We start from the raw sequence: 17,578 nt of genomic DNA, 5'->3' as shown, positions 1-17,578 counted from the left end.
AAAAACTGGATGTGGTCCTTGAATTCCTCCTAACACAGCATTCTGGGCCTGAGATGAAGCAGTTGCCACCTAGGATCTAGAGCAGTAGATAGATGTAATTCACAAAAGCCAGGGATCATTTTGTCCCCCAGGGAGCAGCTGGCACTATCTGGAGATATTTTTGGCTGTCCTAACTGGTGGGTTGTTGGGGTGGTCTGGCGTCTAGTGGGTACAGGCCAGGGATGTCACTAAGCATCCCACAATGCACAAGGCAGGCAGTCACGTGTCAGTGGTGCCGAGGTCAAGACACCCTGATCTAGAGGGATGGTTCGCAAAACGTAGACTCCCCTGGAGTTCCTCCAGACCCTTTTGGAGAGATTGAAAACATTTTTTTATGATACTCAGTTATTTGCCTTTTTCACCCTGTTGATATTCACGTTGAATGTGCAAAAGTAATGATGGGGAAGGGGCTGGCACCCTAGCACAAATCAGGGCAGAGGCACCAAACTGCTCAGAGCCATTGTGTTCTTCACACCTTGCTCTTGAGGTGCCAATTTTACTTAAGGGTGGTCTTGAAGATGTGGTAAAAATGATTACTTTGGTTAAATCTCAACTGCTGGACTCAACTGCTGAGTCCAAAATGCCGCACCCTCAAGTGACTTACAAGCTGAACTGGCCACTTTTTTTCCATAGAACATCCTTCTTGCTTGAATGAAGAACTGACAGACAAAAGAGGGTCATTCAGACTTGGGTTTTGGGGCAACATTTTCATAAAACTGAATGTAGTGAGCCTGTCACTTCAAGGAAAATTGAGTATTTGTTGCCAATGATAAAATCCAAGCTTTTCAGTAAATTAGAATTATGGAAAACTTGTATCTGACACCATGAACTTGCCAGCTTCCTAATACTTCTGATGTGAGTTTTATTGCATCTTACCACACTTCACAGATACTGTGTTTTTTTTTTTTTACAAATTAAAGGTTTGTGGCAACCCTGCCCCAAGCAAGTCTGTCAGTGCCATTTTTCCAGTAGCATTTGCTCACTTCAGGTCTCTGTGCCACATTCTGGTAATTCTCACAATATTTCGAACATTTTCATTATTATTATGTTCATATGATGATCTGTGATCAGTCATCTGTGATGTGACCACAACTCACTGAAGGCTCAGATGATGCTTAACATTTTTGAGCAATAAAATATTTTCTAGGTGTGTACCTTGTTTTCTTTTAGACATAAGGCTATCACGCACTTAATAGACTGCGGTAAAGTCTGCACCAGGAAACCAAAAAATTCATGTGACTTGCTTCATCGTGTTCTTTGATTTACTGTGGTGCTCTGGAACCAAACCCACACTATCTCTAAGGTCTGCCTGTATCGACACATGTGATGTTTTGCTATTTTATAATAAAACGTATCAACATTTGGAGGATCTGCATAACTCAATGAAACAATATTTTTCAAATGACCAATGGATCTTATGCAACCTTGTGTGGGTAAAAGGTCCCACTCAGAGCGCAAGATGGACCGGGGGATGTTAATGCATGAAAAATTCATTGTGACCATTTCAGATTCCTCAACACACTCATCTTTAAGAAACTGCCACCTGTTAGAATTCATGCTTAGCGTACATGAGGTCCTGGAGTCAGTCCCCAGGACCTCCATTAAAAAATAATAAATAAATAACCGTTAAGGGCGTAAAAGCGGGGTCACAGGATCCTTCGTGTTATTCTCGCAATTTCCTGTGAGTCTGTAATTATTTCAAAACAAAACAATTTTTTAAAAAACGAAGCAGAGGATGAAAGAGAACGAAAAGCAATGGGAACTATATCTTAATGTTATATGCAAGAAAAGAAACATAAAAGTTCCAAATCAAGAAGAGAGTTACTGAGAACAAGAGATTTTGAGAATTGCTTTTCGAGAGTAATGAACTAAAGCCAGATCGTTAGACAAAAACCCTGCTCATGAGTTGGCCAGAAGTGCGTTCTCACCTCCAAGTGCTCAGATCCTACCTTCCCAGCCTCTGCTCAGACAACTCCTCTCCTCTCCACGACTTAAGGGACACCCGACCACGGAGGGACATCAGGTTAAGGACCACGGCCAGTGATGGGACACAGGGCTGAGGGTGTTCACGCCGCCATGTGTTCATCTTAACGTGTCAATTGAGCTCTTACTCTGCGCCAGGCTCCTTTCCAGGTTCTGGGAACCTTGCAGAAGGGCCCTGCTGGGGGAACCAGTTCTGACCGGGCAGGTGGGCTGATGACCTTGCACAGCATCCTGGCTGTGTCCCCTGCCCACTCCCCCAAATGCAGGGGCACAGGGACCAGGGGCTGCCTCTTGGGGGAAGCTCACACCTCATACGGTGAGCCCACACGAGCAGGGACCACGATGGCCCCATTCACCATATGGGCCTGCTCACCACATGATTAGATGCCCAATCAACACATTGATTCTGCTGAATGGATAGAAGGACTGGTGAAGGCACAGAAGGCTAAGAGGGATGGGCAGCTAGATGGATGATGGATAGATGGATGGTTGGATGGACGAGGAAGAGAGAGATGGATGGGGAGGTGGGATGGGAGATGGTTGGGTGGAAGAAGAGCTGGGGGAGACCAGAAGATGGTGCCATCACACACCTGAAACCAGAAGGAATCAATCTCACACTCTTGGAAGGAAGAGGACCAATTGGAAGGATGTAGGAGACAAGGAGCTCTGGGACGGGAACCCCCACAGCTGCTTCCACCAGGTCGGGTCCCATTTCCAGCCCCGAACCCCACCTCCCATTTGGTACCTTTTTGGCCCCGAGCTTCAGGGCCTTCTTCCTGGCTTCCTCAAAGTCTTCCTTCTGGCCGATGTTGGCCTGAGGAACAGAAGCAGAGAGGGCCAATCAGCCCCAGGGCAGCACGAAGAGTGAGAAGAACGTCCCCCCACCAGTGCCTTTCACACGCCACAGCTCTCAGACGGAGGTGGCTTCCATTTGATGGCTGAAGTCACAGTAAGAAGGAGAAAGGGCACAAACCAGGGTCTGGAGAAGCCGGAATCCCTTTTGGAGCTAATAATCGGAGCTGCCTGGCGTGCTGGGAAAGTTTCTGTGGCCTGAAGGGCTGACCGAGCTGGCCCTGGGCAGCTCGGCTGCCGGTTGGGCTGGGACAGTTGCTGTCACCGTCTTGAAGTTCTAAGGCTTCCCTTGAACCCATTCATCTCTTCCCACAAACTTCCCCCAAAACCAGTACAAAGGTCAGCTTGTCGGCCACTGCCCGACTCCCCGCTCCCTGCCCAGCCAAGGGCAGCAACTTGACCTTCCCAAGGCACCTGGGTCGGCAGGAGGTGGAGGCCTGTGCTGGGTGTGCCCAGCTGTCCCCCTGCTGGAGCCTGACCTCCGGTTCCCACAGCCCCGTCTAGACAAGTGCAATTTTTCTGCTGGCTGCACTCTGGCCTCCTGCCCAGACCTTGCCCCTGCATTCTGCTCAACGGACTCTGGAATCTTCCCAGAGTCCAGCTGCAGGTGCTTTTCTGAGGTCACTCAGCTTTTACATCTGCCTAGTGGTAGCCCGGGATCTGGTCCACCCCGCTGTGCCCCTGAGGGCAGGATGAATACACCCCGGGCTCTTTGCATCGGCTCAAATTCGAGGCTCTGGGGACTTGTGAGCAGGGAGCTGCCCCTCCCTGGGCCTCGCTGCCCAACCCGAGCAACACAGGGTTGGCTCCGTCAGGAATGGGAGACTGGCTTTAGCTGCAGACAGACCGTTCTTGAAACAGCTGAACTTTGCCTGCCAGAGCACCATGCCCACTTCCTCTGGGAACAGAACCTTCCAGCCTAGCCAGTGTAGGATTCTCCAGTCTTGGCTGGATTACTGGGGGCTGACAGTGGACTTCAGGGAAGGGAAAGCCACTCAGCAGACCCAGACCCACGGTCCTTCCCTGGGCAGGCTCGTCCAGCAACTCTGCCAAGCTCGTGCTCCCTGTCCAGTTACTCGCATGGAGAGCCTGGCCTCCTCCGTGCTCTGGGGGCATCTCAGACCCGGGGACGTCAAAGATGTTTACTTGATGGAAGAAGACAGGGACGGAGCACAACCAGAAGCATTTCTCTACAGCCGGAGGCTTAGAGCGGGGAAGCCAGGCTTGGACGTGTGACACAGCAGCAGGACCATAGGTGGAAAGACAGACGTGCCAGGCGCGCACTCACCAGGTAGGCGATGACGTCATAGCCTTGCTCCTTCAGCCACACGAGGATGCAGGAGGTGTCCAGGCCACCACTGTAGGCCAGGACCACGGAGCCTTTGCTGGACATCTCGTCTGGAGGGAGATGAGTCAGAATGTGAGTGACCGGAGGCAGCCCAGCCCTATCTGCTGGCCCCAGCACACAGCTCCCTCCTGGCCTGTCCCCCAGCTCCCCCGCCTCGGCTTTGGGCAGTCTTAAACCCCCCACTAGCTTTCACTGCGGGGTTCGGAACAGGGTGTTCCTCTGTCATCAGGGCCAGCTGGGGAGCTGTTCCTTCCTGCAGCTACTCCCCTTCCATCCCTGACCAACCCCGCCCCCAGGGGACCCTGACCCTGCACGCTGCACACACCAAGCTGGGGCCTGGGCATGCTGGCAGTAGCGTTTGGGGCTGGCAGGGGGAGGCATGTCTTGGAGCTGATCCCCCACCAGCTGGAGAAGACAACAGAGGCTGAGCTGTTGAGGCCAAGGCGAAGATGCAAAGGACACACAGCATCCGGAGACAGGAGGGGCCATGTCCTAGAGCCTGCAGCAGCCCATACAACTCCAATCAGAACTGCTCCTTACTAAGCTGGGGCAGTGCTAGGCATGGCCCTGGGGGTCTCGTGTGGCTCACTCTGCACCCCGACTATGATGCCATGAGGTAGGTGTTGCCATGCACATTGGAGAGGCAGAGGCTGAGGCTTAGAGAGGTCAATCGCCAACTCAAGGTCACAGAGCACATGTCTGCGTCTGACTCTAGAACTTGGGCTCCTCCCAGCATGCAAGGCTGCCTCCCAGGTGTGGCTGGAAAAGGATGCTGGGGGCAGAGCCCTGCCCCGCTGGACCTCTCCCATCTGGGCCCAGTGAACCTTCACACAGTGGAATTTTAGGCTCTTTGCAAACGCAGGTACTTCTGAGAGAGGAAACACCAGCACCTCCCTTGGTGAGCTCAGCTCTGAAATGATTAGTTGGGCGGAGCTCAGAGACCACCTCTCCTGTGTGCAAATAGGGAGACTAAGGCCCAGAGGGGGAAGGAGAGGCAGAGGGGTCCCGCCTCTGCAGCCAGGATGTACATGGATAATAGATCTGTCCTTCCGCAGCAGAAACAGATGTGTCCCATACTGTCCCTCCCTCTCCTCAGCTGCACTGAAGCTTCCAGAAGGCACTAGGGCCTCCAGACTCCTTACCTTTGTGGCCACTGTTCCTTCTGCCCAGAAGGCTCTTCCTGAACCCTTGGGCTGCATTAGGGCTCGCCCTGCCTCCCCAACACTCACCATATGGCCCTGAGAGTATATGCTCTTATTATGGCCACTCTGCTGAAGAGGAGACTGAGGGTCAGAGAAGACGGGCACTTGATGAAGGTCATAGGGTCAGCAGGTGGCAGGGCAGATTTGGATCCAGGCTATCATGGCCCCAGCACCCTGCACTTACTGGGGCCATGCTTGTGTCTGGTGGGAGTGCTTACACTGGAGTCTGACCAAGGTCCTTAACAGACACTATTGGGAAAGGCTGTGGACACCCATGCACAGTCTGTGCTGCCCTTTAGACTCAGAAAGGGAACCACCTCATGGAACAGTGAGGATGGAGGTCTGACGGATGTCCACATCTCTCCCCTTCTGTGGACATTCAACCACCTGCCAGGCTGCCCCAGGCCAGGCAGACTCCAACCCTGGGGCCAGGAGATGTGCCCATGGCAACAGCAGCCAGGCAACGGGCCATCCAGGATGGATGGAGGGAGGTGAGAGGGAGGCAGGAAGGTCTCAAGGTAGGAGGTGTCTAGGGTTGAAGGTGTGGGTCCCAGCTTCCAGAATCTGTCTAGATGGCTCAGCGAACCACCCTGCAAACTCGATGTCATCTCAGCTGCCTGGCCCGGCAGCCGGGTGACACCAGAGGCCCTGAACCCAGCCTACCCAGGCCCTGGAATTCCCTAGGGGCAACTTAGCAGGGAGACTCGGGAGCCCCAGAGCCATCTGTCCTGTCTCCTGCCCCAGGAATTTGTGTGCTCCCAGCCGTGTATTTGTGTGCAACAGTGTTGGTGGTGTTGTTGCGGTGGGGAGTGTATCGTTGCATATTTGTGAAGCTCTGCTGAGATATAATTGACATACAAGAAACTGTTCATGTCTAAAGCATGCAATTTAGTACGTTTCAGCATGTGTCTACACCTGTAAAGTCATCACCACAATCAAGATAATGAACATCCATTAAAAGCTGAGTCTTCCATTTGTGCTATTCCCATTTTAGAGACAGGGAAACTGAGGCTCAGCCTTGCTTCGCTGCTAAATGGCAGAGCTAGGATTTAAACTCAGATCAGCTAGACTCCTGTATGGGGCTACGCCTCTCTGGGAAGGTGCAGGGAATTGGGTCCCTGGGATGAAGTGTGGTATGAGAAACTGCAGGTGGCTCAGACACCCTGGAGTGGCTGGGCTGGGCTCGAGACAGGGAGACATGATGTGGGCCCAAGATTCACCCAGCTCTTAGGTCACCTCTGCTCTGCCACTTCTCAAAGGTACTGGGACCAGACGATGGGCACCGAGCTGGGGGATGGGGCAGCTCATGGAGACAGACCATCTGGGTCTGCCCTGCTCTGCCCCAGTGATCCCACCGTGCCTTGGGCGTGGCCCCTCATAGCAGATCATGCTTTATTCTAACTGCCCCTGCCCCCCACTGTGAGTTCTGTGGGGACAGGGACCATCTCTCAGTGCCAGGCATGTGGCAGGCACTCTGAACAATGCTGCTGATTCTACTGTATGGAGGTCAGTTCAAAGAGAGGGTTAAGCGGGACGGGTGATAGCTCAATGGTGCTTAGTGTGTGTGTGCTTAGCATGCACGAGGTCCTGGGTTCAATCCCCAGCACCTCCATCAAAAAAAAAAAAATACTAGAACAAAAGCACAAAAAAACTTAAAAAAAAAAAAAAGAGAGAGAGAGAGAGTTAAAATCTTCTCCAGGCCTGGAATTCCATGCATGCTGTCATCCAGAAATTCTGGAGCCCCTCCTGCCAGCCAGGCTGTGTGTGTGTGTGTGTGTGTGTGTGTGTGTTTGTGTGCGTGCACGCGCGCGCACGTGCATGCCTGCATTTACCCTGGAGTGTGTACCTGAGACTGCATGTGGGTATCTGGGTGTGCACACACACGTGGTGGGGGGCATGTTTGGCCCTGCATGTACACATACGAAGGTTAGCTGGGCAGGTGGGCTGAGAAAATGATGCGCTCTGACCCTGGCGTTGCTCCTGCCTTCCTGGTGAAGCTCCCTCCTCCCTCGGCCAGCCTGGTCCCTGTGTGATGGGGCCCCAGCCTTCGGCAGAAACTAAAAGAGGCTGAGGCCCCAGTGTAGGGGGAGGGAGAGTCGAAGAGGGAAGAGCAGCCAGGTCCGCTGAGTGAGCCTCACTGCGGGCAAAGCGCGCTGGCTGGGGTCTCCAGGCCTGGGTTCAAGCAGCTTATGCTGCTCACCGGCAAAATGGGAGCAAGAACAGCTCATCCTCCCACAGGGTGACTGTGGATTTAGTGAGATTCCGGGAGGAGCCCAGGGCTCAGAGCTGAGCACCAGGCCTGTGCCCACTAGACTGTGCTCGCCACCACCACGGCTGACCTCCGGCAAGTCCCTCGCTCTCCTCAGTATCACCATCCGCACAACAATCTGAAAGCCCTTCTGGTTCTGACAGCCCGGGACAGTGGGCTTCCTGCCTGAAGACTCAGCCTTCCCCAGCCCCAGGCTTGCCGCCACTCCACCCTCCACGAAAGAGCCAGGGCAAGTTCTCTAGCTCCCAGGCACATGACCGCTGGCAAGAAGATCCGTGTCTCCAGGCCCCAGTGCCAGCCCAGCCATCCTTTGCCAGAAGAGGGACACCTGGGAAGGGAAGAAGGAGGCCTCATGCCAGGATGCCTGCCTGCCTGGCCTCAGCTGGCAAGGTTGGGGGCATTCTCCATGGCCGCAGCCAGAGCCATCCCGCCAGCTCCCAGTGAACATGTCAGGCCAGCCTGGGCAGTGGCTCAGCGCTAAGAAAATCCATGTGGCTCTGAAACGTCAAAGCCAGAAGGATGACAAGGCAGTTACTATGTTTAGTGCCACACGGGCATCATCTCACGGAGGAACAATTATTACCACCTGTTTACACATGATGACCCGGAGGCTCAGGTAGCTTGTGTGACTTGCACAGGTCTTCAGCTAGTGGACAGCAGTGCTGGGCCCGAAGCCCAGAGGGACTGCAGGCCACCTGCCCTTTACTGCTCTCTGCCCTATACTTTCTGGCCCCTAGAAAACCACAGGTTGTCTCCCCCTCCCTTGTCCGCCAGCAGACAAAATCCTCAATGAATCAACACCAATCGGTATTCTATTTTTCTGTATGTCATGACTACAGCCACATGAATGTTCCTCTGGAAACCCTCCCTCACAGTCTAACTCAGCTAAGCTGGGTTCATTAGAATATTTTGTAAAACCCTAGGTCCACTTAGACCATAGAATCTCTCCGTGACTAAGGGGTTTCCTCATTTTAGGGTTGCAGCTCTCACCGTGTTGCTGCCCTGGTTGGCGTCTGAATAGAGCTAGGCTGCAATTCCACATGCCACCAGCAGGTGCTATGGTCAGGGTGCAGCGTGAGCATTTGCTTGCCACACTCGGCTCATTTCATCTGCACATCCTTGGCGAGACCCAGAGGAAGGATGTTCTTCTCATCTGACAGATAAGGAAGCTGAGGGCAGCAGGCTCACTCTGGGCTACATACTGAGCTGGTTTTCAGCTGCAAATTCCTGGGAACTGAGAATCAAATCAGGAATACTGGGCTCTCTTGGGGACACCTGCACTCCAGCAAACTTCCTCCACCTAGGGTTGGGGGAGTCATTTGGGCATCAGCCTTGGCTTAGGAAGACTGAGTCTCCAGTTTCAATGAGGATGCCCCAAGGTAGCAGGTAGGAAGACTAAGTAGGTCTCATCAGACCCGGGTGACAGACACTCACACCCTCTCCTAAGAGCATTTGGCTCTGGAGGAAAGATTGTGTTCATTCATCCATTTATTCTACTATATTGAAATGCCTGTAGGTCCCTGACCTGTCCCAAGACTAGGGAGGGTGTCTGCCCCACAGGAAGGAGCCAAGGCCTGAAAGATCAACTTTGCCCAAAGTGTTTCAGCAGAAATCAGAGCTTTAGACCTTGAATTCCACAGAGGTTATCTCTTTCCACATGGATGCCCACAGGCAAGGAGCTCACTTCAGGGGCTGCGTGCTCAGCACTCCAATGAAGGTATCTGGCTGTCCTGGCTTGCCTCCCAGGACCCATGGGGCGAAGATGAGATGGGGCACGGGACAGTGCTTACACAGCAGGTAAGTCTGGGCCTGGCCCCCAACCCCGAGTCAGGCTCCCGGGGCCCCGGGACAGGGAAAAACCATTCCCATCAGAGGCAACTGACCACACAAGCCCAGGGCGGGCGGGCGGCTGATGGGGGCACATATGAGTACTCAGGGGAGCTCTGACTGTGCTGCGTGGGGGCCTCCCTCCTCCACCCTACCCTGTGCGTGTCTGGGCTCTAGGCGCTTAGCAGGCAGGATTCACCACTCATTCACTAGCCCTCAGCACAGCCAGATTTCTCCTCTGCACGACGCACAGGTGGTTCCACCTGGGTCTGGCCCCACTGCCTGGGCTCTGAGAGGGAGATGGAAGGAGGAGGGAGTTTAGAAAGGAGACTCCTCCAGTTCCTATCCAGTTCCCATCCCCTTTGTGGCTGTTTCTGCCTCTACTGTCTCCCTTCCCCACCAGAACCCAGGGTAGGAACGCAGGGACTCCATCTCCTATTCTGAGCACCCAGCTTGACACCACCAGGTGAGCCACTCCCCAGACACAATGAATGGACTCTCTCAACAGTATACAGACTTACTGTTTCCTGGGCCCTGTGCCTGTGCCAACCATGTCCAGTGGAGAAACTGAGGCCTGGGAATCTGGGAGGCTGACCCAAAGCCTCACCCATTTGTGGAGCCGTGCCCGCCTTGGGGGCTGGGGTCTGCTGGCGTCCAGAACCTGTCCTCTCTTGTCACCAGCCTGGGCGTGGAGGGAAGGGATCAAAGCCGAGGGCCTATTTGATCCATCCCTGGGGAGAGAACAGGTTTGTTCCTGCCCAAGATGCGCAGCCAGACGGCGCTGCGCTGGAGGAGACGCCCCACTTTGCAGAGAGGAACACTGAGGTGGCCAGGTCACGGGACCTCCTCAGGAAGGGCCCAGGCAGGATCGGAGAGGAGTTTCCTCCATTTCACAGACTCTCCCTCTCTGGAGGGCGCAGTCGCCCAAGAGGCCAAAGGCAACAGCAACCAGAATGCAAACATTTCCTGCGGAGCGGCCGCTCCCACAGCCGGAAACCGGGCACTAAGGCCGGACGAGGCCACCGACCCCACCGGCCAGAGAACGCAAATCCCTTTCACAAGGCAGCGCCGGGCGAATAACGCCCCCTGCAGGGGAAGGCGCCCCGTCACACCCAAGGCACCGGAGCCGGCAGCCTGGAGCCAAGGGAAACTGAGGCTGGGGCTGTGGGAGGGGCCGACGTCCAAGCCCCGGGGGCGAGCGGCAGAGGTGAGGCTGCAACTCTGGTTTCCAGCAGAGAAAAAGGGGCGGAGGCAGAGACGGGAAGGGGGATTGTCAGAGAGGGGACCTGAGAATTGGGAACCCCCACACCTTTAGGACTTTCAAGGTTTCCATTTGTGGGGTTCGCTGCCTAAAGCAAGCTGGATCAGACAGGGAAAATCCAGAAAGGACCTTTCCTGGCAAAGGCGACAAGTAACCCGACCTGCCCCTCAGACCCCTGGACTCGCGCCCCTGCCCCATCCCCGCGGCCTTAGGAACCCCGGCTGCCAGGCGTTTGAGCAACAGGAGTCCGTTCCCCGCCGCCTCCTCTGCTCCTCGGTGGGATCCGGCGAGAGGGCGACCCAGGTTGGTGAGTGGGAAGGGGACTTCTTACCGGGAGCTAGTTGGCGGCGGCAGGCGGCGGAGCAGGGCTGCTTGCGGCGCTCATCCCGGGTTATAAGCACGGGGCCGGGGGCAGGGCTCGGGGCCGGGGACAAGTCAGGGGACGCGCGCGACAGGCCCCGCCCCCGGGCCCGGCCCCCTCGCGGAGCCGCTCAGCGTTCGCGGCCACCTGCGGGTGGGCGGGGCCAAGCCTCCCTCTCCCTCCTCGCCCCTCCCCTCGCCCTCCCCCGCCCCCGCGCCGGGCCGGCACAGCCTCCCGATGACGCGCGGGGCCTTCCCGCCCTGGCCTGAGGATCTTGCCGCTAGGCTGGAGGCTCCCCTGGGCGCAGCAGGGGCTGGAACCCGCGCAACTGGCAGGATAACAGCCCTCCTGCCAGAGATTTGCCGCCTGGCCCTGACGCTCGAGCTCTTCTTGGTGGCAGTGGGAATAAAAGTCCCTCAGGCCCCCGAGTTTCATGCCCATTTTTGTCCAGTGCTGGCCTTTCTACAGACCTCAAAGCTCCTCCCTTCCCTCCAACTCTAGCCCCTGCGAGCGGGAGCCCATTGTATTGGTGAGAAAACCGAGGTGGCACGAGAAGGTCAGGGTTGCATCCCTCAGTCCAGGGCTGGTTCCTGGCTGTCCCCCCAGAGCCTGGCACCTGACCAAACTCCTGAGGGCACGCAGTAAACAGTGAATAGAAGATGGGCCGATTGCTAACCCGTTGAGCAGTAGGGAAAATTGAGGTTCATAGAGGGGAAGCTTCTTGCCTGCAGAAAGAAACAGGGAGTTGTGACCCCAGTCTGGCCTTCAGAAGGTTCTGTGTCAGAAGTTTGCCAGACTGGTTTATAGGTCCCAAAGTACCAGTCACTGCAGCCACAACCCAGTAAAACAGCAGGTCCCAACCTGTGCAAGGCGGCACCATGGTGAGGACTGACCCCCAGAGGCCAGCTTCCCAAGTCCTCCCAGCCCTGAACCCCCTGGAGGTGGGGGCCCTGAGGCAGCGCGGCCCGGTTAGCCATTCAGCCGTCTTGGAAAAGAGGTCGGGGGAGGTGATGTGAGGGAGGCAGCCCTGTCCAAGGCCCCTTCCTGCAACCAAGAAGCGGCCAGAGAAATGGACCCTTGGTGGAGAGGGGTGAAGGCTGCCCACTTTGTCATCCTCAGCCCCTCTGCCAGCCAGCCCCCTATCCCACTGCCCGACACCCCTGCCCAGTCACTCAAGCACATCGGCCAGTTCAGTAGCTGTGAGTCCTTCAGGAGGGAAGAGGTATCAAACCAACTTATGAGCAAAGCCACAGTTCCCTGTGAGCCCCCCAGCCTCTGGCACACAAACCCCAGACATGGCCATGATGGCGAGGGGGCCCTTGTGAGCCCTGTAGTGCTGGGTGACCGGGGAGACTTGAGGCACCTTCCTGCCGGGAGTGGGATGGGGGCTGGCCCCCTTAGCCCACCCACTGGGCCACCCCTGTGCCTCCTAGAGCTGGTGGCTTTCCACACTAGCAGGAAGCAAGTAAAGAACAGCCACAAAACAACACGCCTTCAGGGGTCCTGCAGCCTCGGGCAGGTTCCCCCCCCTGCAGCCTCTGTTCCTCATCTGCAGAGCTGCCCTGGCAGAGCAGGGAGCATCTGCCCTGTATTCTCTGTCTCCATCCTCTGACTGTGCTTGGTCCTCCTTTCTCCCTTTAAGATGTCACTGGCGAGGCCATGGATGGATAGGGACCTCCTCAGACTTGTTGCAGAGGAAGTGGAGGGGGAAAATTAGGCAGTAAGGCTAATGTTCTCCAAGATCCCCAAAGTCAGGGGTGGCCCCAGAGAGAAGCCCCATTACCCAGACTTTAGAAAGAGGGTGGGGTGAGAACTGAGTTCCTGCTAGTCTAGGACGGATGGGTGGGAGGCCTAGAGGTGGAAGAGGAGGGAAGGTCAGCATTCCCTAGGACACCTGGCGGATCTGCGCCATAACCACAACCCTCATAGTTACCACCAAGCGCTCTTTCAGTCTTACGTGCATTTGATTCTCACAACTACCCTCTGTGAAGTCGCTATTATTGTTACCCCATTTTACAGACAAGAGCCTCCAGCACAAAGAGAGGGTGTATCTTCCCCAAGGCCATAGAGCATGTAGATGGCAGAGCAGGACTAGAGCCCAGGGTCTGGAGGTCCAGCTCAAACCCTCTGCTCCAGCTCAGGCTTCAGCTGAATTGTCAGAGGAGCCAGGGTCTCAGTCCCAGGGTCACAGGCTGTGGGGAAACTTTACTCCCTGCTGCAGAAATGGCTCCAGCCCAGAGTCCTGGAGGACTGTTCCTTCCTGAGGCACAGGCATTGGTGACATAAGGTGCAGGGAGGTCACAGCTCTCCTGAGAGGAAAACAGGGGCCCAACTGCCAGCAGGGGCCTCACCCACTGAGCACCAGGGGAGATGGTTGCCCAGAGGCCCGAATCAAGGTGAGAGTGAACTGGCCAGCTCCCGGGTGAGCCACTTCCCACCTGCACCCCTCCGTCTACCAGGCAGACATCGCCCCTTGCCCCAGCCCTCACCCTGCAGAGCAGTTCCTGGGTCTACGGCGGGGGGGCGTGGCCAAAGGAGAGCCCCTCCTTGGGGCTGAGCCACCACGACCTTTGCCTTTTACCCACACTCAGGTCAAGGTTCTTCAAGGAGCCCGCACACCTCCCAGGTAAGTAACCTTGGGTGACACCACTAAAAGCATAGCAGCACCTAGGCCTGACCACATGAAGAAACTAAGACACTGGAGTCTAAGAGGTTCATATCCTTTAAAAACATCCAGAGTCTACCCCTGTCACTCCACCTCCGCCTCCTCCACACTGATCTACCATCTTCCTTACTCAGACCATTGTCAGAGCTTCCTGGATAGTTTCCCTGCTTCTTCCATTCCTCCCACCCAAATCCTTTCTCCCCCAACAGCCAGAGAGTCCTCCCTTCTGAAAACCCTTGGATGGTTCATTTCCCCCCATATCAATTCCCTACTATTCAAGCAAAATTAGTTGAAGATTTCCCTTTCCCCACTGAGTTGCGTTGGCACCTTTGTTGAAAACTAATCAACCATGTAAGTGTTGGTCTATTTCTGGATCCCCTCTTCTGTTCCACGAATCTATGTATTTATCCTCATGCCAATACCACACCATCCGGATTACTATAACTTTACAGTAAGACTTGAAGTCAGATAGTATATATCTTCCAGCTTCGTTCTGTTTCAAAACTGTTTTGGCTATTCCAGGTCCTTTGCATTTCCATGTAAATAGGGGAAGCAGTTTGTCAGTTTATAGAAAAAGCCTGCTGGGATTCTGATTTGGGATTGCAATAAATCTATTTATCAGTTATGGAAGAATGAACATCTTAACAATATTGAGTTTTTCAATCCATGATCATGGTCTACCTCTCTATTTATTTATATTTTCTTAAATTTTCCAGCATTTAAACAAACTTAAAACTGTTTATTCAAAATTTACATTTATTAATTGGTGTTTACATGAGCAATGAGAAAGACAGGTCAGTCTACAACTTGAGATGACCTTCATTGGTGGTGAATTCATTAAACAATTTTTGTTTTAAACCAGATGTATATCTATGAGATAATGTTGAAATATATACCTTCAAGTGTTAAAAAAAAAAAAAAAGCTCGTTAATTTGATATGAGGTCTCAGGAGAGAATCTTATAAGGATAGAGACTAGCAAGACCCAGAGCTAGAAGAGCTGGAGTTTCATAAGTTCCCTGCAGGTGATGAGGTGTTGTAAATGGACCAGGTGGGGCTGGATATGCTCCTCTCGGAAAGGATGTGTGGCTATCGTGGGAAAGGCCTGGGGTCTGTGGCATCACCTCTCATGCTAGAAGAGATAGGGCTTCTTGGGGTCACAGGTATGGCTGCTCCAGAGCCCAGCTTTGAGATGAATATCTATCGGACACCTTGGATGACTTGCCAGGTGGAGGCCTCCTCTTAGGCAAATGCCCGTGTCTTTTATTTAGAGAAGAAGACCTGGCAGGTTGGGGCCAGGATGAGAGGCACAAAAGTCCTCATTTTCTTTTTTTTTAACTTTGTAATTTTTAATTTATTTTTGAAATATTTATTTCCTTATATTTAGGGGGAAGATAATTAGGTTGTACTTATTTATTTATTTTGATGGAGATACTGGGGATTGAACCCAGGACCTTGTGCTTGTTAGGCACACACTCTACCACTGAGCTATACCCTCCTCGCAATTGATTTTTGTATATTGGCCTTGTGTTCTCCAACTTTGCTAAATTTGCTGATTAACTCTAGTAGATTTTTGTAAATATCTGAGGGTTTTATATATAGACAATAAAGTTAACTGTGAATAGAGACAGTCTTACTTTCCCCCTGAATTAGGGTTGTGCCTTTCTGGCTTTATTCCAGTGGTGAGGACCCCAGTGCAGTTTTGAATAGAATTGGTGAGAGTGGATATCCTTGCCTTGTTCTTGATCTTAGGGGAAAGCATTCATTCAGTCTTTCACCATTAAGCGTGATGTTAGTTGTAGGTTTTTCTTAGATGTTTTTCACAGGTGAACAAGTTAACTTTTATTCTTAGCCTGTTGAGAGTTTTTGTCATGAGTAGGGGCTAAATTTTGTCAAATGTTTTTTCTGCAACTATTGAGATGGTCATATGATTTTCTCTTTATTCTGTATCTGTGGTAAATTACATTGCTTGATTTTCAGGTGTTGAACCAACCTTGTGTTCCTGGAATAATTGTATCTCAACAAAGTTTATTTTTAAATTTTTGGGGGAAAAAGGACAGGGGAACTTTGAGTTAAAAGACACGTAGAAGATGTAATCAATTACCATCTGTAGACTTTGTTTGGATCCTTTTTTTTAAAGCATAGAAGAAATACCATCTTTATGAGCAATTGGAAGTTTGAACACTGACAGGCTATTTGGTGATAACAAGGAATTGTTGATTTTTTAACGTATGATAATGTTATTATAGATATCTTTTTTAAAAAGCTTTTTAGGTTCAGGGATATATTCTGAAATATTAATGAATGAAAATGACTTCTAAAAAGAATCTGATGCTCCCCCAACACTCTTGGGATAAAATCTAGAACCCTGTTCTTCCTCTTCTGCCCTTACCCACTGTGCTCCAGCCACACGGGCTTGCCTGTGGTTTCTTCAGAGTGCCAAGCTCTTTCTTGTCTTATGGCCTTTGCACGTACTGTTCCTTAGGGATGGTTCTCTGACCGCTTCCTCTCCTCCCACCAGATCGGTCCCTTGTCACATGGTCTCTCTCATCCTGGCACATGAGAGATGCCTGAAGCCTTCAGCAACAAAATGGAGAAATATGAGGGCCCTAGCCCCTTCTCCCTCTGCCCACCTCTGTTGTCTTGGCTGCCCGTCATCTCTCACCCACACCTCTGCAGGAGGCACCTCCCCTGTGGTCCTGCCTGCACTCACTACCTGCTCTGATCCACCCTCCACGTTTCAGCCAACGTGGCTTTTCTGAGGGTCAGCTCTGACTGCTGGGGCCACTTATCTGAACTGAAGGGCGTGCTCAATGAACGTGATTGCATCAACCCCCTCCAGCAACCTGTAAATGTGGATACAGCCTGTGCACCTAACAAGGAGGCCCCTCTTGTCCTCCGTCTCTCCTCGGCCACTCGAGGGCTCCGAACCTGCAGGTCGTGGAGAGGCCTAGTTGTGCAGAGAACCCAAGCCCCTGGCCCTGCAGCCACCTTATGGCTGGCACCAGAAGCCACTTTGCTGCTGTCTAGGCCTGGAACACGGAGTGTCCTCTGGGTTGGACCCTAGGTTGCCAGTCTCCACCCAGAGGGAACACAGAGTCCAGGGTGGATTCTTGGAAAAGCTGCATCAGGGAGTTTAATGAGTGACCTGCAGAGCTGTTTTCCATCCCTGACGGTTCAGAACAGCCTCAGAGGTCAGGTGGCACCAGGAGGCTGGGTCGCTGGATGGGGCCCTGGCCAATGACGGCCGGCAGCTGGAAAAGCTGAAGTGGAAAACAGCCTTTTGGAGCTGGCTGAGCTCCCTTGGGAGGCACCTCCTCTACTCGGTGGCCACCCTGTGGGTGTGGGTGGCGTGGGGGAGCACAGGACTCACAGTCACCGCCTGGGTCCAGGCCAAGTCCGCCGCTGGCTTGCCGCTGGGCTTCGAGCAATCACTCCCTTCCCTGCCTCCATTTCAGAGGCTCAAATGGGAAATTCATGAGAAGATGGGAGAGGAAGGAGGCCGACAGAACACACACTTCCTTGGCGCTGCTCAGGTCTTACATTGCCACAGTGCTTCCTCCTCATCCTCCTGGTCCTTCCTCTCCTCCCCATCCTCCTTCCTTGAGAAGTGGAGGCAGGGGAGCCTGGAGGCTGGAGGCCTGGGCTGCGGAGTCAGAGGGGCCTGCATGTGTCCTTCTCTTCCCCTTCATGCTGTGTGAGTTTGGACAAATGGCTCACCTTCTCTGAGCCCCCATTCGCTCCTCTGTGAAATGGACCTGCTATTTTTTGCC

General features: G+C 53.5%; 1 protein-coding gene and 1 non-coding gene across 2 annotated transcripts in view; both read right to left on the bottom strand.

The window, feature by feature from the left end:
* ASS1 (argininosuccinate synthase 1) overlaps positions 1–11,307 on the bottom strand; it is a 51,200-nt gene extending 39,893 nt beyond the window's left edge. The window contains exons 1-3 of the mRNA XM_006205421.4: positions 11,113–11,307; positions 4,163–4,272; positions 2,768–2,836 (exon numbers count right to left, since the gene is read on the bottom strand). Coding sequence (XP_006205483.1) covers positions 2,768–2,836; positions 4,163–4,267 — 174 coding nt within the window. The 5' untranslated portion in view covers positions 4,268–4,272; positions 11,113–11,307. The remainder of the gene's footprint in view (positions 1–2,767; positions 2,837–4,162; positions 4,273–11,112) is intronic.
* A 3,924-nt stretch (positions 11,308–15,231) lies between these two features.
* TRNAV-AAC (transfer RNA valine (anticodon AAC)) lies at positions 15,232–15,304 on the bottom strand. Its single transcript has one exon. It is a non-coding gene; the product is annotated as a tRNA-Val (tRNA).
* Between the last annotated feature and the right edge of the window lie 2,274 nt (positions 15,305–17,578).

Source organism: Vicugna pacos, chromosome 4 (assembly GCF_048564905.1).
Source record: "Vicugna pacos chromosome 4, VicPac4, whole genome shotgun sequence".
Lineage (NCBI taxonomy): Eukaryota > Metazoa > Chordata > Mammalia > Artiodactyla > Camelidae > Vicugna > Vicugna pacos.
The sequence above is the reverse complement of the archived record's forward strand: the minus strand, read 5'-3'. Positions and strand labels throughout refer to the sequence as shown.